At 47.6% G+C, this 21,724-nt stretch overlaps 1 protein-coding gene across 8 annotated transcripts in view; it reads right to left on the reverse strand.

Annotated features, from left to right (window-relative positions):
- Nucleotides 1-986: 986 nt before the first annotated feature.
- The window catches only part of adgrg6 (adhesion G protein-coupled receptor G6), a 157,356-nt gene continuing 136,618 nt past the window's right edge, over nt 987-21,724 (reverse strand). For 7 of the 8 annotated variants that reach the window (XM_070889080.1, XM_070889081.1, XM_070889082.1 and 4 more), the window contains 4 exons: nt 19,236-19,519; nt 17,310-17,411; nt 15,805-15,954; nt 987-4,301 (listed from right to left, as the gene is read on the reverse strand). In XM_070889080.1, the coding sequence (XP_070745181.1) occupies nt 4,120-4,301; nt 15,805-15,954; nt 17,310-17,411; nt 19,236-19,519 (718 nt within the window). In that variant the 3' untranslated portion in view covers nt 987-4,119. Of the gene's footprint in view, nt 4,302-4,575; nt 4,608-14,360; nt 14,414-15,804; nt 15,955-17,309; nt 17,412-19,235; nt 19,520-21,724 lie in introns of those variants that run through there. The other variant, XM_070889086.1, reaches the window with a different exon arrangement.

Genomic DNA, 21,724 nt, shown 5'->3' on the forward strand with positions numbered 1-21,724 from the left:
GACGAGGCCAGCAGGCAAATGGGAATCACATCACCTTCAAGCCACCCACCATCCTCACTGGGACATATATTGCCGTTCCTTCATCGTCGCTGGGTCAAAATTAAGGAAATCCCTACTCAAGAGCACTGTGTGAGTTCTTCTGACCTTCCCAATGCTTACCCCCAGCCAAGCCTCGGACTACTTACCATCTCACCAAAGGGCACTGCTCAGCACTGAGTTTACGGCCCGCATCTCGCCTTAGGCAGTTAGGCTCATATAGGATTGCCTGGTCTCCAGTCGTCTTGGACCCCCTTGCCACTGGACCAAGACCTTGCTCAGCTAAGCCTGTGTGGTAGCCGGTGTACAACAGTCATCCCACGTTAAAAGAACTCACGCACAGGTATCTTCTACCCTGCAATATGAAGTTCGGGACCTGGAACGTCAGGACCCTCACGGACAACTCCAACAGCGACAGGCCGGAACACCGCACCACCATAGTTGCCCAGGAACTTAAGACGCTTCGATGTCGCCATCGCCGGCCTAAGCGAGACCCGGCGGGCAGGGGGAAGGAAACCAAGCGCAGGCAGCGGAAGGAGCGTGCGGAAAACCAGTCCCACCCACCCTTCCCTCAATGACTATCTGTCCCACCTGTGACAGGGACTGTGGTTCTCGTATTGGACTCATTTTAATAGCGGAAGCAAGTCTTCCTCCGATTCCAAGGGAGTTCCGAGGATGATGATGATGACGATGATGATGAAAGGTCTAACGCCACATTCCCATGGACAGGCTAATAAATCTAGGCCGAGCGAGAGGCCCCCTATCTGGTCCATCCCATATTCTGTAAAGGCACACGAGCCATCTCGAACGATTTGCATTCCCACCTATCTTTACCATCACCTCACCCCTCCCCCCCACCCCCCCAAGCCCAGTCACCCTCTCCCCCCACCCCCCCCCCAAACCCAGTCACCCAATCAGGAACATCACATTTGCACGACTAAAGCCTTCATTTATTTGCTTTGTACAGCAACAATAGAATTCAAATGGTTTCACTAAGTTAAAAATACATTTGACACGTAAGAATGGTGACAGCAACAAGTCAGGAACAATGACAAAAGACGGCAATAAATAAATATTTACAGGAGTGACCAGATTAACATCAGCAGCAGGAGGCAATGGCGAGGTGTGAGGGAGAGGGTGGGGAATCACATGAAAGAAAAACACGAGAACATCATATAAAAGACGTATATGGACCGTACTACACAGTAGTAAAGGTGCAATGCCTCATCTTAACAGAACATCCAGCTAATGCAATGATTGTCAAATTAATATTTGCAACAAGGCTAGTTCACTAAATCACAATTTACCACTTTTTATTTTTTGGAGGGGCCCAATCCTACATCCTTCCAACATCCCTTTTGAATATTATCTCAGATGGAGACAAAAAATGTTTCTTGTTGGTCTGAAAGGCTGGATGTGGTAGGGGCTGCGGAGCTTGAGACCTGGTGTTGGTGTCGGATACGTCAACACGGTGAAGGGAAGTCATTTGCCTGGCCCCCTTCTTAAAGGGGAGGTGCATTCACCCGACTTGTCACAAGATGCTACGTGTTGCGGCTGGCTGACGATCTAGCTGGCTTTGTTCCAGTATTGCAACACCGCTGCGGGGAGGCAGGTTGGGGGGGGGGGGGGGGTGGGGATGAGATTTAATATTCTGTGCCACAGACCTTTAATAAATCACGGTGAGAGGTTGCATAAAATGTCTGCTCGCATTTCATTTCCCACAACCAGCAGTTTTTCCAAGTGTAAAAGAGAGAAACATCACTGGGAGCTAGCAGTGACTGTACAGTGGTCTCTTGTCCAAACGCTGAAGACAATAGCCCAATCCAGGCAGTAAATAATAACCTTGCCTTTAACCGCAAGCGCCAGCAATGACTTATTCCGTTTGTCCCACTGATGCAACACGTACGACAGCCGACACTGATAATGGTGCTTTTTATACCACAGGCAACACAGTGACACCTCCTCATTGTAGACGTTAAACCTGTTCTTAAATGTTGCACTGCTCCCCTCCCGTGGACAGCAATTATACACACACACACAAAGTCAGTGAAGTCAAGTGTATGAAGATTTTGAATCTACCTCATTCTTTCACAGGTCCTCAAAACATCTTCAGACCTGAAGTTCTGACGAAGAGTCATCGACCTGAAACGTTACCTCTGTTTCTCTCTCCACAGATGCAGTGCTTCCTGGCCTGCTGAGCATTTCCAGCATTTTGTTTTCTTCAAGATCCTTTCCTTCCTCCTAAAGTCTGCAGGCTTGTAAAACTGAAGCCTGGCGTCACCTAGACTCATTCTACCTTGTCTACACTCTCCTACCCTTGGTATAACCATAGTGGTGTCCAGCACAATGGACATGTTGCCCTTCACCTTTGCTTTCCCAACCACACTGGGCTACTGTGCCTGCAGTACCGCGTGGTTTCTGAAAGTGACGCTGGTGGCATTGCAGTAGAAAAATAAATGCGGGGAAAACGCCGTCAGCATCTGTAAAAAGAAAAGATGAACATAGTGCAATACTTGTAAAGGTATTGCTATAACTCTGTTCGCAGATACCAGTCATGGATTTAATGCATCTTTTTTAGGGGAACGGGAATCACAGTGAAATTAGGGTGCAAGGTGTCCCTTTCTCCCTGAACTAGTGATTGGGCTCAAGTGAAGAACTTTGCAGGAGTTCAAATCACGATTGCAACTTCCCTTCCGAGACCGGTCAGGTGCAGCATAGGGGCTAGGTATGGAAATGCAGCTTCCAATACGTTGCCCCGCTATAAAAGGCCAGAGCCCCAGACTCTTACCGAGCCAGCGAGACAACTGATATATCCCACGTCAGCCGTTTCCTCAGTGAGTTTGGCAGCCAAAAGACTGGGCCCTAGCCGGTCCCCACACCAGGGGCTGGGCCCTCGACCACCATGGAGAAGGGGCGATTCTTTGCGGCGTCAACTTTACCACCACCTCTCACCTGAACATTTGCCTGTGGTATAAGTCAAATACATTGGGGATGGCACAGAGAGCCCGTTTGCTGGTAATGTTACTATATGTCCCAGGCGCTAATTCCCTTTTAACTTATGCTTTAAGCCATGTGGAACGATCCCTTTATTAGACGAGTTGGATGAAGCAGGGCGGGAGGAGGTTCGAGTGCAGCATGTACACCGGCATGAACCAGTTAGGCCGAATGTGCAGTTAATTCATATCATATACTATGCCTGCCTGGGAATAATATAGTTATCTCACCATCTTCCTTCAGCATATTCTTGACTTCCACTGGTTTGACTCTCTACCTTTATTGGTGAATTTTTTGCACATTATGGTGATATATAATCCCTTTTTATTTTGGGGCCTCTAGAGCCTGCATCAAGTGCTCCCAGAGAAGAGGGGGGCAGAGGAGTGAAGGTCTCTCTCCTCTGTCGCTACAACGTGGCTCAGCCCCCCAACCCGGGGAAGGCAACCCTAGCTGAACATCGGTGAATCGCTCTCCCACACAGCCTCTCCCATTGCGAGAGCCAAATAAGGCCCAATGAGAGGCAAATCCCTCCACAACCCGGGGGGGGGGGGGGGGTGGAGGGGGAGGGAGAGCTGGGCTGAGCTTTCTCAAACTCATTAATGTAGGCCTCTCACAGGGAGGAGGGGTAGGGGTGAGGGGGAAGGACGTTTTCAAACCAAGGTCCCAGAGGTGAAAGGTCAGGGTATGACCTGCTGTATGACCCAGCCACCTCAGAATGTAAATCTACATGTGAACTGTCCTGTGGTAATTAAAAAAAGTACCTGATGGGAGAGCGTGTAAAGGGTCATTATCTAGCCTCCAGAGTTAGATGATATCTGTAAATTAGTTGGCCATTGCTCTGGCAATTTACAATGTCATCCGAACTCCGTGATTAGATTACCACCCTTTAATTCACTCCCAACTACCAGTAACGCTCTGCTCCTCAACCCCCATGTCCCATGTCCCACAACCACCCCTCCTTTCCACTGTGCCGGGAGACCCGTTCTCCATTATCAGATGACGCGGCATATCCGCAGGACTCTCGTCCGCATCCTTCCGGAACATTCTGCTTTTCGTTTTCGTGTTGGCATGGGAGTGGGGAAGGGGGCATCAGAACTTGGTGCTGTGGCTGAAGTTTTCGGACATCATTATGTTCTTGTAGAAGTTGTCCGAGTGGGTGGGGTAGTAGCTCGTGACTTTGTCCAGGACGTTGTGGACGGGGACGACAGGCTCCTGGTGGTGAGCATCCAAATGGTCAAACTGTGATGGCGCCACAGCTCCGAAGAGGCCGCCTGGAGTGGGAGAGAAACAGAAGCGATCAGCCCTTGGGATCAGATACTGGAATGAGCGGATAGCTAGCATGGGCACAAATGCAAATGTTTGTGAACAGATTAAAAGCCCACTAGGCCCGAGGGACCTCACCTTACATTGTTAATCCTTCCTAAAGTTTAAGGCGGCCATGAGTAGGTCCAAAGGCAAGAAATGGCCATTCGGCCCATCAAGCTCACTCCTTCCAGCATCACAGTCCACTTGCCAGAGCTCCTGTCTGATTATTCTGTCCGCTGACTGCTATCCTGCCACCTCATGTTGATCCCTTACTGTTAATAAACACAGGGGTTTGTATTTAATAATGTTGCTGTAATTTTATGGGCCTAAAGCAGGCACAATGATAACCAATTTAGTAGGGCGAAGGTCCGTGCCCGACCCACACAGGTGTTAGGCCCGGGGAGTGGGGTGGGGGGGTAGCTGAAATGAGCACTGGCCTCATTTTATAGGAACATAGGAACAGGAGGAGGCCATTCAGCCCCTCGAGCCTGTTCCACCATTCAATGAGATCGTGGCTGATCTGTGACCTAACTCCATATCCCTTTGGCCCATATCCCTTAATGCCCCATAGTTAACAAAAGTCTATCAATCTCAGATTTAAAATTTAAATGAATGTCTAAAGCATCTTCGCTATCAAGATAGGCTAAAAGAGTTGGTACTCTTGTACCATAGAGCGCCGTAGACTTAGCGGGGATATGATTGAGGTTTATAAGATAATGAAGGGAATAGAGAGTGTTCCAGCTGACCGTTTGTTTCAATTAAATGGATTAGGGAGGACCATGGGGCACAAATTTAAGTTGTATAAGACTAGATCTAGGTTAGATGTCAAGAGGTGGTTCTTTTCACAGAGAATAGTAGACCTCTCGAGCAAGCTGCCGTTTCATTGGTGGATGCAGACTCACTGAATTCCTTCAAGCAAAAGCTGGATTTGTTTCTGGCTGCGGAAAAGATCACCTCTTACAGAAGGTCGGTACTGCAGGGAATTCAAGGCCAGAGTGGGCTAGTTTCGATCGCCTAGTTGGGTCGGAGAGGAGTTTCCCAGATTTTTTTTCCCCCAAGTTGGCCTGGGTTTTTTTCCCTCTCCCAGGAAATCACAGGGTTTCAGGTGGGGTGGAGAGTATCTGTTGTGATACACAAGGTATCGCAATTGTGTGGGACAAGCTCAAAGGACCAGAGGGTCTTTACCTGTCCGTCATTGTTCGTATGTAATATTTGACCTATTTGGGGAATTGAATTCCAAACTGCTACCACCCTTTGCGTGTAGAAGGGTTTCCTAACTTCACTCTAAGTTCAATGTTGTTCAATATAGTTCGCTCTTCGGGTCTCTCCATCTGGCTCTGTTCTAGTGGGAGGGCCCACAACAAAGGGGTCACAATCTTAAAATTAGGAGCCAGAGCTATTCAGCGGTGAGTTCAAGAAGCACCTTTCCACACAACGAACCATAAAATCATCGAATGGTTTCAGCACAGAAGGAGGCCATTCGGCCCATCAAGCCCGTGCCAGCTCTCTGCAAGAGCACCTCAGCTAGTCCCACTCCCCCGCCCTTTCCCCATAGCCCTTTGCAACTTTGCTTCCATTCGGGTACTTCTCCAATTCTTTTTTGAAAGCCATGATTGAAAATGCTTCCATCACCCTTTTGGGCAGTGAATTCCAGATCCTAACCATTCGCTGTGTAAAACATTTTTTTCCCATGTCGCCTTTGGTTCTTCTGCCAATCACCTTAAATCTGTGTCCTCTGGTTCTTGACCCTTCCGCCAATTGGAACATTTTGTCTCTATCTACTCTGTCTAGACCCCTCATGATTTTGAACACCTCTTTCAAATCTCCTCTCAACCTTCTCTGCTCCAAGGAGAACCACCTCAGCTTCTCCAGTCCATGTAACTGAAGTCCCTCAACCCTGGAACCATTCTTGTAAATCTTTTCTCCACCCTCTCACAGCCTTCGTATCCTTCCTAAAGTGTGGTGCCCAGAATTGAACACAATACTACAGTTGAGGACGAACCAGTGTTTTATACAGCTTGATCATAACTTCCTTGCTTTTGTACTCTATGCCTCTATTTATGAAGCCCAGGATCCTGTATGTTTTTTTAACCGCTTTCTCAACCTGCCCTGCCACCTTCAATGATTTGTGCACATATATCCCCAGGTCTCTCTGTTCCTGCACCCCCTTTAAAACTAACCATTTAGTTTATATTGCCTCTCCTCATTCTTCCGACCAAAATATATCACTTTGCACTTTTCTGCGTTAAATTTCGTCTGCCACATGTCCGCCCATTCCGCCAGCCCGTCTATGTCTTCTCGAAGTCTATCGCTATCCTCCTCACTGTAGGGGAGTGGAACTCTCTCCCCCAAAAGGCTGTGGAGATTTCAAGACTGAGATCAATAGATTTTTGTTAGGTAAGGGTATCAAGCGATATGGAGATGGTGCAGAGATACAGATCAGCCATAATCTAACTGAATGGCGGAACAGGCTCAAGGGGCTGAATGGCCTCCTGTTCCTATGTTCTAGCACATTGTGCCCGGTTTGGGGCGCTGACAGTATTTAAGCCCCGCTAAGTCTCATCCCCACCCCTTCCCCGAGCAGTGATGTTAATATCTCCGTAACCCTCAGGACCCTGTTTCTACCACCATCCATCCCTCTCCCTCTGAAGCATGCCATCTGGGCACGAACCAGCTTTAGGTGTCTTTGCCACACATTACGCTCCTGTAAGGGGAAAAAAGTGTTATGTCCTAATCTCTAAACTAGATTGTGGTGTTGTCCTCATGTCCAATAGCTCTTTGCACACAACGCAAGATTAAAGAGCTTGCTCACTTCCACTGCTGTGATGTGTTTTGCTCTAGAACTGTTGTTGCTTTATGAAAGTATTTGTACAACTCCTCCGCATTGTGTGATCAAATAAATGCCTGGACCAGTGGGGCCGAATGGCCTGTTTCTGCGACATAAGAACATAAGAAACAGAAGCAAGAGTAGGCCATTTGGCCTCTCGAGCTTGCTCCGCTATTCAATAAGATCATGGCTGATCGGATCTTGGCCTCAACTCCACTTCCCCATAACCCTTGACTCCCTTATTGTTCAAAAATCTGTCTATCTCCACCTTAAATATATTCAGTGACCCAGCCTCCACAGTTCTCTGGGGCAGAGAATGCCAAAGATTCACCACCCTCAGAGAAGAAATTCCTCCTCATTTCCATTTTAATTGGGCGACCCCTTATTCTGAAACTATGCCCCCTAATTCTAGATTCCCCCATGAGGGGAAACATCCTCTCAGCATCTACCTTGTCGAGCCCCCTCAGAATCTTATTCGTTTCAATAAGATCACCTCTCATTCTTCTAAACTCCAATGAGTACAGGCCCAACCTGCTCAACCTTTCGTCATAAAACCCCTATCATCTCAGGAGTGCTATGGAAATCCTGATACCCGGGTCACTGATTGAATTGTGAAAGCACAGCTGACCACCATGGGAGCCTCACTGACTGTAAACAATATCCCCTACTTCCATGAACCCCCGAAATTGGAGTTTCAAGCACTAAATGGACTTTGGGGTTCAGGAAAAAAACTACAATCAGATGGAGTGCATTCCTCTCCTGATTTATATATCATGAAAGACTGAGCAGGCTGGGACTCTTTTCTCGAGAAAATAGAAGGCTGAGGGGGGTCTTCTGGATTATGAAAGTGGTTCGACAGGGTAGCTGAAGAGAAGCTGTTCCCACCTGTACCGAGAGACCAGAACTAAGGGGCCATCAATAAAAGATGAGTCATTAATAAATCCAATAGGGAATTTAGGAGAAACATTTTTACTTAGACAGTGGAGAGAATGTGGAACTTGCTACCATTTGGAGTGGTTGAGGTGAATAGTATAGATGCATTTAAGGGGAAGCTAGATAAACACATGAGGGAGAAAGGAATAGAAGGGTATGTTGATAGAGTGAGATGAAGGATGGTGGGAGGAGGCTCGTGTGGAGCATAAACACCAGCATAGACCGATTGAGCCGAATGGCCTGTTTCTGTGCAGTATATTCGATATAATTCTATATACAGGTTGAACCTCCCTTACCTCCCTTATCTGGAACCCTCGGGACCTGGCCTGTTGTGGATAAGGGATTTTTCCGGACGAGGGGTGGTCATGTTAAATTGGATGGTACAGGTATTGAGCAAGGGGATATTAGGGCTAGCTGGCTTGGGGCTGGGAGTGCGGCAGAGAGATCATGGGGTGGGGGGGTGGGGAAGGGGGAGCAGGCGGTGGATTGTGGGGTCAGGCCAACGATTGCAAGAGTTGGCAGCGAGGAAGGGCTTCAATTTGTTCATGTCGGAGCGGCCGGGATTGGTTCTGGACGAGGGGTGGTTCCGAATAAGGGAGTTCTGGATAAAGGAGGTTCAATCTGTACTATGTAATGATACCATGTAAATCCATTGATGCATCAAATCAGGCTGTGTGTCACTCTGTAGTTAACTCACTGACCAACAGCTTCAAAAACAAGCAGGCAGCTCAACAACACCGCTCAATACAGAGCTACCACACGTGAAGACAAGGAGTTAGACTGAAAGTGCAGTGGGACACAGATTGGCATAACCCACACCACAGTTATACAAGAACATAAGAACTAGGAGCAAGAGTAGGCCATTCGGCCCCTCGAGCCTGCTCTGCCATTCAATAAAATGGTGGCTTATCTTTTACCACAATTCCTGCACTATCCACATATCCCTCGATTCCCTTAACATTCAAAAATCTATTGATGTCTGTCTTGAATATACTCAACGACTGAGCATCCCCAGCTCTCTGGGGCAGAGAATTCCAAAGATTCGCCAGTCTCCGAGTGAAGAAATTTCTCTTCATCTCAGTCCTAAATGGCCGGCTCCTTATTCTGAGACTATGACCCCTGGTTCTAGACTCCCCAGCCAGGGAAAATATATGTGTATATATATATATATATAAAACCAACATCCCCTCACATTGATGATAGTACACAAAAGCACAGTTAGCAGCAGTGGCGGTTTAGAAATGACTGAAGAGTGTGGTTGAGCGCTGAACACATGTGCAGTCCATCGGATTACTTTTGCTGGGAATTCCCTCCAAGTTGCTCCTGCCCTGCTGCCGGAACTTTGCCGTGTTTCCGCCGCACTTCTGGCAAAGTTGCGATGGCGGGAATGGGCGCGGTGAAGGAAATTCCCAGCCTTCGACAGCTGTTTTGGTGCAAGTATTGGCATTTTGGAGCCGAGTAATATTTCGAGTGTGAATCTCGGTATAGTTTTTTTTTGTAGATTAAAATCGCAGCATTCATCAACGCCAACCTCACTCCCAATTTTATTTCCCAACTTTGGCAATTCCTCAAGTGGCAGTGACAGGAATTGCCAAAAAATGCAGCCAGTTAATATATTCACGGCCAGGAACATCCACTTCATCCCCAAAAAAGAAGCTGCAACAAATATTGGCAAAAATAAACCTTCGTGTCAGGCAACAACCTGGCGGGAATACCTTTAAAGTTCCTTCTGAGGAGAATAGACACATAACTTTAGCAGCTTGCATGTTATAGATCGCTACTTTCTAATAAAGACACTTGGAGCTGGGACTCTCAGAAACCATCAGCTCATTTGAATTTTTTCTGCCTCGGTGGTTCCTGTGACAAACCTCTCACCTATCCAGTGCTGACAGTCACCAGTCCCGCCTACCGGAGGATCCAATTGGTCGATCCTGACGGCCTCGAATGCCAATGAAAAGGAGACAATTTGTGTGTGAAATGCTGACACGCGGACAACAAAAACTTGTATACAGAGCCTTAAACCTGGTTAAACGTCCTAAGGCGCTGCACAGGTGCGTTAGCAGATAAAATTTGACACCGAGCCACATGAGATGCAAGGACATTGGTCAAAGAGGTAGGTTTAAAGAGCGTTTTAAAGGAGGAGAGAGCGGCGAAGAGGTTTAGGGAGAGAATTCCAGAGCTTAGGACTAGACAGATTAAGGCACGGCCACCAATGGCGGAGCGATTAAAACTGGGGATGCTCAAGATATGTGAAGAGGAAAAGATTAGTGAAGACTAATGTAGGTCCCTTGCAGTCAGAATCAGGTGAATTCATAATGGGGAACAAGGAAATGGCAGACAAATTGAACAAATACTTTGGTTCTGTCTTCACTAAGGAAGACACGAATAACCTCCCGAAAATACGAGGGGACCGAGGGTCTATCGAGAAAGGGGAACTGAGGGAAATCCTCATCAGTCAGGAAATGGTGTTAGGGAAATTGAAGGGATTGAAGGCCGATAAATCCCCAGGGCCTGATAGTCTGCATCCCAGAGTATTTAAGGGAGTGGCCCTAGAAATAGTAGATACATTGGTGGTCATTTTCCAACATTCCATGGACTCTAGATCAGTCCCTGTGGATTGGAGGGTAGCTAATGTAACACCACTTTTTAAAAAAGGAGAGAAAACGGGGAATTATAGACTGGTTAGCCTGACACATCGGTGGTAGGGAAAATGCTGGAATCAGTTATTAAAGATGTAATAGCAGCGCATCTGGAAAGCAGTGATAGGATCGGTCCAAGTCAGCATGGATTTATGAAAGGGAAATCAAGCTTGACAAATCTTCTAGAGTTTTTTGAGGATGTAACTAGTAGAGTGGATGTGGTGTATTTGGACTTTCAAAAGGCTTTTGACAAGGTCCTAACAAGAGATTAGTGTGCAAAATTAAGGCACATGGTATTGGGGTAATGTATTGACGTGGATAGAGAACTAGTTGGCAGATAGGAAGCAAAGAGTGGGAATAAACGGGTCCTTTTCAGAATGGCTTACAGTGACTAGTGGGGTGCCGCAGGGTTCAGTGCTGGGACTCCAGCTATTTAAAATATACATTAATGATTTAGACGAAGGAATTGAAGGTAATATCTCTAAACTTGCAGATGACACTAGTTATATCCTCAAAAAACTCTAGAAGATTTGTCAAGCTTGATTTCCCTTTCATAAATCCATGCTGACTTGGACCGATGACACTAAGCTGGGAGGTAGTGCGAGCTGCGAGGATGATGCTAAGAGGCTGCAGGGGGACTTGAGCAGGTTAGGTGAATGGGCAAATGCATGGCAGATGCAGTATAATATGAATAAATGTGAGGTTATCCACTTTGATGGCAAAAACAGGAAGGCAGATTATTATCTGAATGGTGACAGATTAGTAAAAGGGGAGGTGCAAAGAGACCTGGGTTTCATGGTACATCAGTCATTGAAGGTAGACATGCCGGTACAGCAGGCGGTGAAGGCGGCAAATGGCATGTTGGCCTTCATAGCAAGAGGAATTGAGTATCGGAGGTCTTACTGCAGTTGTACAGGGCCTTGGTGAGACCACACCTGAATATTGTGTGCAGTTTTGGTCTCCTAATCTGAGGAAGGACGTGCAGCAAAGGTTCACCAGACTGATTCCCAGGATGGCAGGACTGACATATGAGGAAAGACTGGATCGGCTAGGCTTATGCTCATTGGAATTTAGAATGAGAGGGGATCTCATAGAAACTTATAAAATTCTGACTGGACTGGACAGGTTAGATGCAGGTAGAATGTTCCCGATGTTGGGAAAGTCCAGAACCAGGGGTCGCAGTCTAAAGATAAGACGTAAGCCATATAGGACTGAGATGAGGAGAAACTTTTCCACCCAGAGAGTTGTGGAATTCTTTACCACAGAAAGTTGTTGAGTCCAGTTCGTTGGACATATTCAAAAGGGAGTTAGATGTGGCCCTTATGGTTAAAGGGATCAGGGGGTATGGAGAGAAGGCAGGGGTGGGGTACTGAGGTTGCATGATCAGCCATGATCATATTGAATGGCGGTGCAGGCTCGAAGGGCCAAATGGCCTGCTCCTGCACCTATTTTCTATGTTTCTATGTTTCAAGAGGGCAGAATTAGAGGAGCGCAGAGATCGCAAAGGATTGAAGGGCTGGAGGAGATTAGAGATAGGGAGTGGCGAGGATGTGGAGGGATTTGAAAACAAGGATGAGAATGTTTCAATTTGGGGCTTGCCAGTATTGGATTGAATAACTGACCATTTGACGCGCAAGGTTATCCGATATGTAACATACAGTGAAGATGAGAGAAGCACACAAAGCAGTAAGACCATGCAAGATAGAAGCAAAAGTTCAGCTCGGATAATCAATTGATTCAGCCTGGCTTCTGCAGCATTAATGTGAATGAGCCATTGAAGAGAAACTTGTTTCAAGCCCCAATGGCACGTCTCCATGGCAGGATTCCGTGTGGCACGGCGGTTTATAAAAATCCTCTGGAGCCAGTGTCTGAATCCAGGATGGACTGACGTACTAAAGTCTCTTTTCGATGGACACCTGGGTAATCAGTGGAAAGAGTCTGAGGGTTGTCTCAACAGCCTAGTTTCCAAAGGGCACAAGTCTATTGCTCAGAACTGCCCATAATTCAGCAATAATATGACTGGTGTGGGCAATGGAAATCACACCGTTGCCTCTGGGGCTAAGCATGTTTTGAAAGAAATAAAGAAAGACTTACATTTATATAGCATTCTCACAACCTCAGGACCTCCTGAAGTGCTTTACAGCCAATAATGTACTTTTGAAGTGTAGTCACTGTTATAATGTGGGAAACACAGCAGCCAATTTGCACGCAGCAAACAGCAATGTGATAATTACCAGATAATCTGCTTAGTGATGTTGAGTGAGGGCTAATATTGACCACTAGGGATAACTCCCCTGCTCTTCTTCAAAATAGTGCCATGGGATTGTTTACATCCACCTGAGAGAGCAGACGGGGCCTCGGTTTAACGCCCCATCCGAAAGACAACACTTCTGACAGTGCAGCACTCCCTCAGCACTGCACTGGCGTGTCAGCTGAGATTTTTGTCTCTGGAGTGGCAGTTGAGGCAGAGGAGAGGGAGCTCTGCGCTGTATCGAACTCGTGTTCCAGCTGGCTTGCAAATGCCTGGCGTTGCTACTGGTGCAATTCCCCACTGCAAAACTTCCAGTTTTAAAAAACGAAGCTGACTGCAGGAATTCAGAGGAATTCCTGGACGAGAGGAAGACCAGGGTCCATCTAGTTCGCCTTCTCCCATCCTGGCAGTCGCATGATCCAACGATAATGGAGTTGTTGCCCAATCCCAGCGACCAATCTCGATCAATGCGTCTACAACAGACCCAGACATGAGGTGAGGAAAACTCCCAGTGGGGGAGAGCTTTGGGAACCACAGCTCCCCAGTCACCTGTTCCTCCCGAGCTCGCTCCACTCACCACACGTCACGTCTCAAATTACTCATATACTGTATCCCAATATGTTATTTTCTGAAAGAAAATCTAATTGATTACTGAAGAGGTGCGTTAGGATGTGGCGCCTGTAAAAAGGGCGGATTTTTGCACAGCAGAGACTCACCACCTTCTTGAAATTAAACATAGGGACGGTGTAGATCCGCGAACAACATCCCTGGTATGAAGTAACATGGAAAACCTCTTGCAGACGGCCACAGTTCATGCAGTGACCAACAGCACACCGGCACAGAAAAGCCTTGAAAGGACCAAGCCAGTGAAACTCCAAGATGTAGCGGTGAGGACAGTTCCCGGGAAGCCAAGTAAACCCACCCCTCCATTGTGTGCAGGAAGATCAAGCCGACCGGTTCGCAAAGAGGCCAGAAAGGGCATTTGTAGCATGCACGGCAGCCTTGTGGAAAATAGGGCCTCGCCCAACGTGCACACACCCACCCCCGATTCACACAGCTATGCATGCTGCCAAGGCACGATGCAACGCACGGGCACAGAGAGGTGTCGAACACAAGGGGGCGGTGCAGCATCACTGCACCGTGCCGCAAAGAGAAAAGGGTCTCCCGCTACAGACGGGTCGCGTCAAGCAAGAGCGCCAAGCCTCAGCCCATGGTGCGAGGGATACTCAAGGGATGCACCTCCCTTCTGTATCTTGACCACTGCGTGAAAGAGGCGGGAAGGCGCCTGCATATCACTGCACAGCATTGCTAGACGTCTCTTCAACACGTGGCCACCACCATCTCTGCCTGATGTCATTGGCCTTGCATGTTTTACCTTTCAAAGGGAGCCCCTCTCTGCGTTTGGACAAACTCTCAGAAGACATCACCCTGTTCCAAAAACACATCAATATTGGTTAATCAGAGCGCCCCGACAGTACGCATAGCACTTGTGTCTTTTACATCTTTGAAAGGCTCAGCATTGCAAATGTCTTCGGACCTGTTGCATAATGGTGCCTAGCTCTTATTGTAAGGTTCTGCCCCTTTGTCCTGAACTTCCCCACCAGAGGAAACAATTTCTATCTATCCTATCAAATCCTTTAATCATCTTTAACAGTAGAATTAGATCATTCCTTAATCTTCTCTACCCAAGGGAATACAAGCCTAGTCTGTGCAACCTGTCCTCATAATTTAACCCACTTAGCCCCGGTCTCATTGTGGTCAATCTGTGCTGCGCGCTCTCTAAAACCAATGTATCCTCCCTGAGGTGTGGTGCTCAGAACTGAAGGCAATGCTCCAGATAAGCTCTGACCAGAGGCGGTATATAACTGTAACATAATTTCTACACAAGACCGACAACTTGAATTAGTCAGACACCCAGCATCTTGGAACCTTTAACAAGCCATTAAAAAGTATTGAAGAGGTGAATCTGATGGATTTGGAACCAAAGTGACCCTCTCTGCCTTCTGACCCATGGGCCTGGCACCACCGCCTGCAGGTCAAAGGTTAAACTGCTGGGACATGCTCAGAATGTTCTTCGCGGGTCTTTGAGGCCGTTGGCTGTGGCCAAGATCCATCCCTTCAGGCAGTGGCGGTACAATATAAAATAAAGCAATGGTTTTGGTGAATAATGGCCTCCAAAAATGTCACATTTCTTCCATGATACGCACTAATGAGAGACATATGGATTTCCAGAATCGCTGCCCATCCACTGAAAGCAAACATAACCAGCTGGTTCCGGAAGACATAAATTGCCATTGACCTGCCGGAACAGAGGAGGCTGAGGGGAGACCTGATTGAGGTGTGTAAAATTATGAGGGGCCTGGATAGAGTGGATAGGATGGACCTATTTCCCTTAGCAGAGGGGTCAAGAACCAGGGGGCATAGATTTAAAGTAATTGGGGGACAGGTTTAGAGGGGATTTGAGGGGAAATTTCTTCACCCAGAGGGTGGTGGGGGTCTGGAACCCTCACCACAGTTGGATGCGCACCTGAAGTGCTGTAACCTACAGGGCTACGGACCTAGAGCTGGGAAGTGGGATTGGGCTGGATAGCTCTATGTCGGCCGGTGCGGACACGATGGGCCAAAATGGCCTCCTTCCATGCTGTAAATTTGTATGATTCTAAATGTAAGGGGGAAATAATGTTACTGGGAGGGGGCACGAGATATATATTAGAAAATGTTTTTTTTAAATAATAAATAATAACTAGACACAGAAATGATGAATAGATACAGACTGATGTCGAAAACCACGGGTGGTGCAAGGAACCTCCCCTCCTCACCCTTGCTGTTGCTTTTGAAGAAGGTGGAGCCGGGCTTGAATTTGGTGGTCCAGCTGGTGGAGTTGGAGCCGATGGAACTGGACGAGAGGGATTTGCCCAGGTTTTCGGAGCTCACTTTCTTGGTGTTGTTCGTTATCGTTCGGCTCCAGTCTAGAATTGCAACGTCAGAAATGGCCGTTAAAGACAGAGTGTCAGAAATGCAATTTTATATTAAAAAAAAGATCAAAATACCGACACGAGCCAACAGATTCTGCACACGGTAAGGGAATGATTTCGGGAGCAACTATATCCCTGTTGTTTGCCGCAAGAGAAATGATTAATTCTCAATCAGCAGATGCGTAATTTCCATCGCTTGCATGTGGAGGGGTCTATTAGGCAACTCTCTGGACACCTTCGATGGCAGGGTTGCCAACTCTGGTTGGGCGCATTCCTGGAGGTTTCATCACATGACCTACCACCTCCAACTGCCCCGCCCCCATGCTCCCGCTATTGGTCGCTCGACATGTCCATCCTCGCAGCTCACCGCTTTCTCACGCCAAGTGGAAAACAAATGGGCTCTTAATTAACCGATTGGATGAAACTTCACGGTCGGCCAAACAATCTTTTTATCCCATCCCCAATATTTTAATAACTCATCGATGTTCACTTGTAGCAATGCCTTGGGGATTAATCTTCAATTCCTGGAGACCCCACGACAATTCTGGAAAGTTGCTAACCCAACTTGGTGAGCATTTTGAGGGGCACAGTGACATTATACAGATGCAGAACGCAAGGGATTCTGTTAGGATCCTTCCCACCCGCCAATCTTCTCCTATCTGCCCCTGAAGGTGACAATTGCTGCTGGGCACAGTTCCAAGGACATTAAACATCCTTCAATACCTCACCCAAAATGACTTCCCAAAGCATTTTACAGTCAATTTGCACACAGCAAGCTCCCACAAACAACAATGTGATAATGACCCAGATAATCGTTTTTTTTTAGTAATGTTGATTGAGGGATAAATATTGGCCAGGACACTGGGGATAACGCCCCTGCTCTTCTTCGAAATGGTGCCGTGGGACCTTTTACGTCCACCTGAGAGCAGACGGGGCCCTCAGTTTAACATAACATCTCAAAAGACAGCACCTCCGACAGTGCAGCATTCCCTCAGTACTACCCTGGAGTGTCAGCCTAGATTTTGGTACTCAAGTCTCTGGAATGGGACTCGAACCCATGACTCTCCTAACTCGGAGACGAGGCTGCTACTCACTGAGTCATGGCTGACATGTTGGAGATTGAAGCTGAATCGTTCCCGGCCTGTAAGGCTCATTTCTACACTGGGCAGTATGAGTCTACCCAATGAATCTTGGGAGGACCTCCCACACTGTGTATTACGGTAACTGGACTACAAGCAGCGGTGTAGTCCAGTTACCATAATACACAGTGTGGGAGGACCTTCAAAGGTCTTTCCTGAAACCATCAGTATGATTTGAGAGGCATAAATGGAAGCGGATCGGGATCCTACCGGAATTTTCCGGGAGTCTGAATCTGCCGCAGCAAAGGTATCGCCTCCATTGCTTCTGCACATTTTCTTTCAGCGCACAGTGGAATACAAATATGAAGAAACCTGCGTGTAATAAAAAGAAAATCTTGGTTACAGCAGCAAGCCTGGGTCTGACTGAGCACGCCAAGCTGGAACTCCACGTACAATTCCATTGCAATTTGAACAAGCCGAATATTGGGTACAATGGCTCCAGGCCCAGAAATTGGGTACCGCCCCGTTGAGGGGCTGTAACGCTCGCGAGGTGGGATTTCCCGTGTCCGGCGCAGAAGTCCCGCCCCATGACCTAAATCGGGGTTACCATTCCCCGAGAGGAAGTGGGATGCATTGTCGCCCGCTCCACTCGCTCTCGGGGACGAGGTCGGGGTCGCTACGCGGCGAACCTCGGAGTGCTGCGCGGCCTCTCCACGTGGCGCCGATGCGTTGCAGGGCCCCTCCCCATCCGTTACCGGGGAGTGCACGCAGCAATCTCTGCAGGCCTTCTGATGGGCCTCCACACGGCCAGCTCTGAAGCAGAGTGCCGGGCTGCACGATCACGGCACAGATCCGCGAAATCAGCGGACAACGGCCCGACCGGCGGCTCGGATTTCTAAAAACGGTGGCGCGCGGCACACGCCGTACCTCTCCTTTAACTTTCACCCGGTGAGTGGCGTGCAGCCCGGCTCGTGGCCCCATGGGTTGCTGCCCGATTTCTGCCGCGGGGCAAAAAGGAGTCACTGCGCACGGCAATGATGTCAGTGCTACCAGGGTGGGCGCGGCGCTACTGGATTCGCGCCTCCGCTAATTCCCATGCAATTTCTCACCACTCCACACTTTCGCGCCGCCCCCCCCCCCCTTAGCGCCCCCCCGGAGGTGTTGACGGGAGGTGCACAACAGGCCAATTTCGGCCCCGATGGAGAGAGTCTAGAAACTGAGATTGGTCTCCTTAGAGCAGAGAAGTTTATGGGGCAACCCAATAGAGAAACACAAAATTATGAGAGGTTTTTTGAGGAAACGGTTTCCTCTGGCAACTAGGTCTGTAAGCAGAGGTCAGAGATTTATAATAATTGACAGATGAATTAGAGGGGAAATGGGGAGAAATTATTTCACACAGAGGGTTGTTAAGATCTGAACGCAGTACCTGAAAGGGTGGTGAAAGCAGATTCCATAGCAAACTTTCAAAAGGCAATTGGACACGTACTTGAAGAGAACTTATTTATAGGGTTATCGGGAAAGGCTGGGATGTGGGAGTAAATTGGAGAACTCTTGCAAAGAGCCAGCACAGGCATGATGGGCTGAGTGGTCACCTTCTGTGCTATAAGATTCTATGTATTTATTCATTGGATTTAGTGGATAAACACTTTGCCCTCTGCAAATCCTTTATATCCCAAAGTGCAACCCCAGCTCCTGCCACTCCACCACATCCAGTAATTCTGGAATTCCCTTCCTCAACCTCTTCCTCCCCATCTTCAAGAGGCTCCTGACAACGTACTTCCTTGACCTATCTTTGATCACCCCCCCCCCCCCCCATCCTTCTGTCTTCCTGCTCATTGTACTTTCCTCGCTATCTAAAGCACCCTGGCACATTTCACTGCACGAAAGGAGCTCTTGACAGATCGTCATCATAGGCAGTCCCTTGAAATCGAGGAAGACTTGCTTCCACACTAAAAGTGAGTTCTCAGGTGGCTGTACAGTCCAATACGGGAATTACAGTCTCTGTCTCAGGTGGGGCAGACAGTGGTTGAAGGAAAGGGTGGGTGGGTTTGCCGTATGCTCCTTCCGCTGCCTGCGCTTGTTTGCTGCATGCTCTCTGCGACGAGACTCGAGGCGTTCAGCATATAAGTTACAGATGGAGATGGAGAAGGAGAGAGACAGAGATGGAGAATGGGAATGGATATACAATAACAATACCTTGCAAAGAGTTGAAGATTGCAAACAGGTACATGAAAGCCAGATTCACTGGACCCCAGGCAAAGAACGCAAAGCCCCAGGTCATCCCCAGTAGAAACGTTAAGCTGACGACACTGCGCAGGTTACGCAGGATCTCCTCCCTCAGATTGCGGTTACTCTTCTTCCCGTTCCTTCCACAAATCTGTATTAGCACCACGATAAACATGGCGACGTTCATCAGAAAGAGGATCACAAAATAGCAGACGCAGGTCACATAGAACACAATGCGATGGTTGATCCAGCAGCTGCAGACGGGGGGGGAAAGGAAAGACATGAGTAGAATAGGTCCTCAAACACTGTTGGTTGAAAGAGGAATATTAACTGTGGCACTGGAGGATAATTATTGAGAGGGGAATATTAACCGTGGCACTGGAGGATAATTATTGAGAGGAGAATATTAACCCGTGGGCACTGGAGGATAATTATTGAGAGGGGAATATTAACCCGTGGGCACTGGAGGATAATTATTGAGAGGGGAATATTAACCCGTGGGCACTGGAGGATAATTATTGAGAGGGGAATATTAACCCGTGGGCACTGGAGGATAATTATTGAGAGAGGAATATTGACCATGAACCCGGCCAATTAGGATCATAGGAACCTAGGAACAGGAGGAGGCCATTCAGCCCCTCGAGCCTGTTCCGCTAATCAATGAGATCGTGGCGGACCTGTGACCTAACTCCATCCACCGCCTTTGGCCCATATCTCTTAATACCTTTCGTTAACAAAAATCTATCAATCTCCGATTTAAAATTAACAGTTGATTGAGCATCAATTGCCGTTTGCAGAAGAGAGTTCCAAACTTCTCCACCCTTTGTGTGCAGAAGCGTTTCCTAATTTCACTCCTGAAAGGTCTGCCTCTAATTTTTAGACTATGTCCTCGAGTCCTCGACTCTTCAACCAGCAGAAATAGTTTCTCTCGATCTACCCTATCTGTTCCCCTTAATATCTTGAAAACTTCAACCAGATCCCCCCTTAACCTTCTAAATTCTAGGGAATACAACCCTAGTTTGTGTAATCTCTCCTCGCAACTTAACCCTTGAAGTGCGGCTATCATTCTGGTAAACATCCATTGCACTCCCTTCAAGACCAATATATTCTCCCTAAGGTGTGGTGCCTAGAACTGCTCACAGTGCTGCAGGTGTGGTCTACAGCTGCAGCATAACTTCTACCTCCTTGTATTCTAGTCCTCCAGATATAATTAATTATTAAGGGAGGGGGATATTAACCATGTCGCTGGCCGATAATTATTGAGGAAGGAATCATCACCATAGGCATTCACTCGAAATCGAGGAAGACTTGCTGCCATTCCAAAAGTGAGTTCTTAGGTGACTGAACAGTCCAATACGGGAATTACAGTCCCTGTCACAGGTGGGACAGACAGTCGTTGAAGGAAAGGGTGGGTGACATTGAGGTTCAACACCGCCTTCAGTGCGTCAGCGCAGCCTTCGGTCGCCTGAGGAAGAGTGTGTTCGAAGATCAGGCCCTCAAATCTGGCACCAAGCTTATGGTCTACAGGGCTGTAGTGTTACCCGCCCTCCTGTATGGCTCAGAGATGTGGACCATGTACAGTAGAGGAAGGAATATTGGCCGTGGCACTGGTCGATAATTATTGAGAGGGGAATACTGATCGTGGCACTGCAACCTAAAGATGAAGTTATGCGTCATTGCTTTTGATATCATGCTGTGCGATATCAATAATTAACATAATAGCATGTTCACTTGAACTTCCTCCATCTTTTACTTTGACTGATTTAATTTTATTTACTGTTACTTTATTCAACAAACAAAATGAGACCACAGCACTCGAGCATAGCATGAGAGACGTAGCAAAGTGCCGGTGTATGTTTTGCTGCAGCCCACAATAATGCGCTGACGGGGAGTAACAGTGACACACAGCAGGGTGAGTTATGTCGAACGTGGTTTAATCCTCGTTCTCTCTGTGCTATCGGGCAAAGTTCACAGGCAGCCGTTGTTGAGAATGTATCAGTTCCATCAGCTGTTCTCGAGGATGGAAATACGAGCTCCACACTCCAGTCCCACCCCCTCCTCCATCCAGCAACATCTACTCTCAAATCTGTGATTCGAGAGAAGCCTCTCAAAGAGCACACAGTAATCTTCAGTCTTATTGCTGTGGGGACAGTTCAGTGCGATTGGAGTTAAATAAAACTGCGGTTTAAAAAAAAAATCGCTGAGCATCTAAAATCAATGCATCTCTGTAGTGAAGTGGACAGTAAATTGGCTAATATTCTTCCCCAAACAACACCAGCAGAATCACATTAACTGCTTATCCACCTCGCTTCTGTGTGTGGGATCTTGCTGTGCAGAAATGGGTTGCTGCCTTTGCCTAAAATGCAGTAGTCGCGACACGTCACCTCAGCAATTCATTGGCTGCGAGGTGCTTTGGGCATCCTAAATATGTACCGTATTAACAACAAGAACATTTGTAC

This window comes from Pristiophorus japonicus, chromosome 9 (assembly GCF_044704955.1).
Source record: "Pristiophorus japonicus isolate sPriJap1 chromosome 9, sPriJap1.hap1, whole genome shotgun sequence".
Lineage (NCBI taxonomy): Eukaryota > Metazoa > Chordata > Chondrichthyes > Pristiophoridae > Pristiophorus > Pristiophorus japonicus.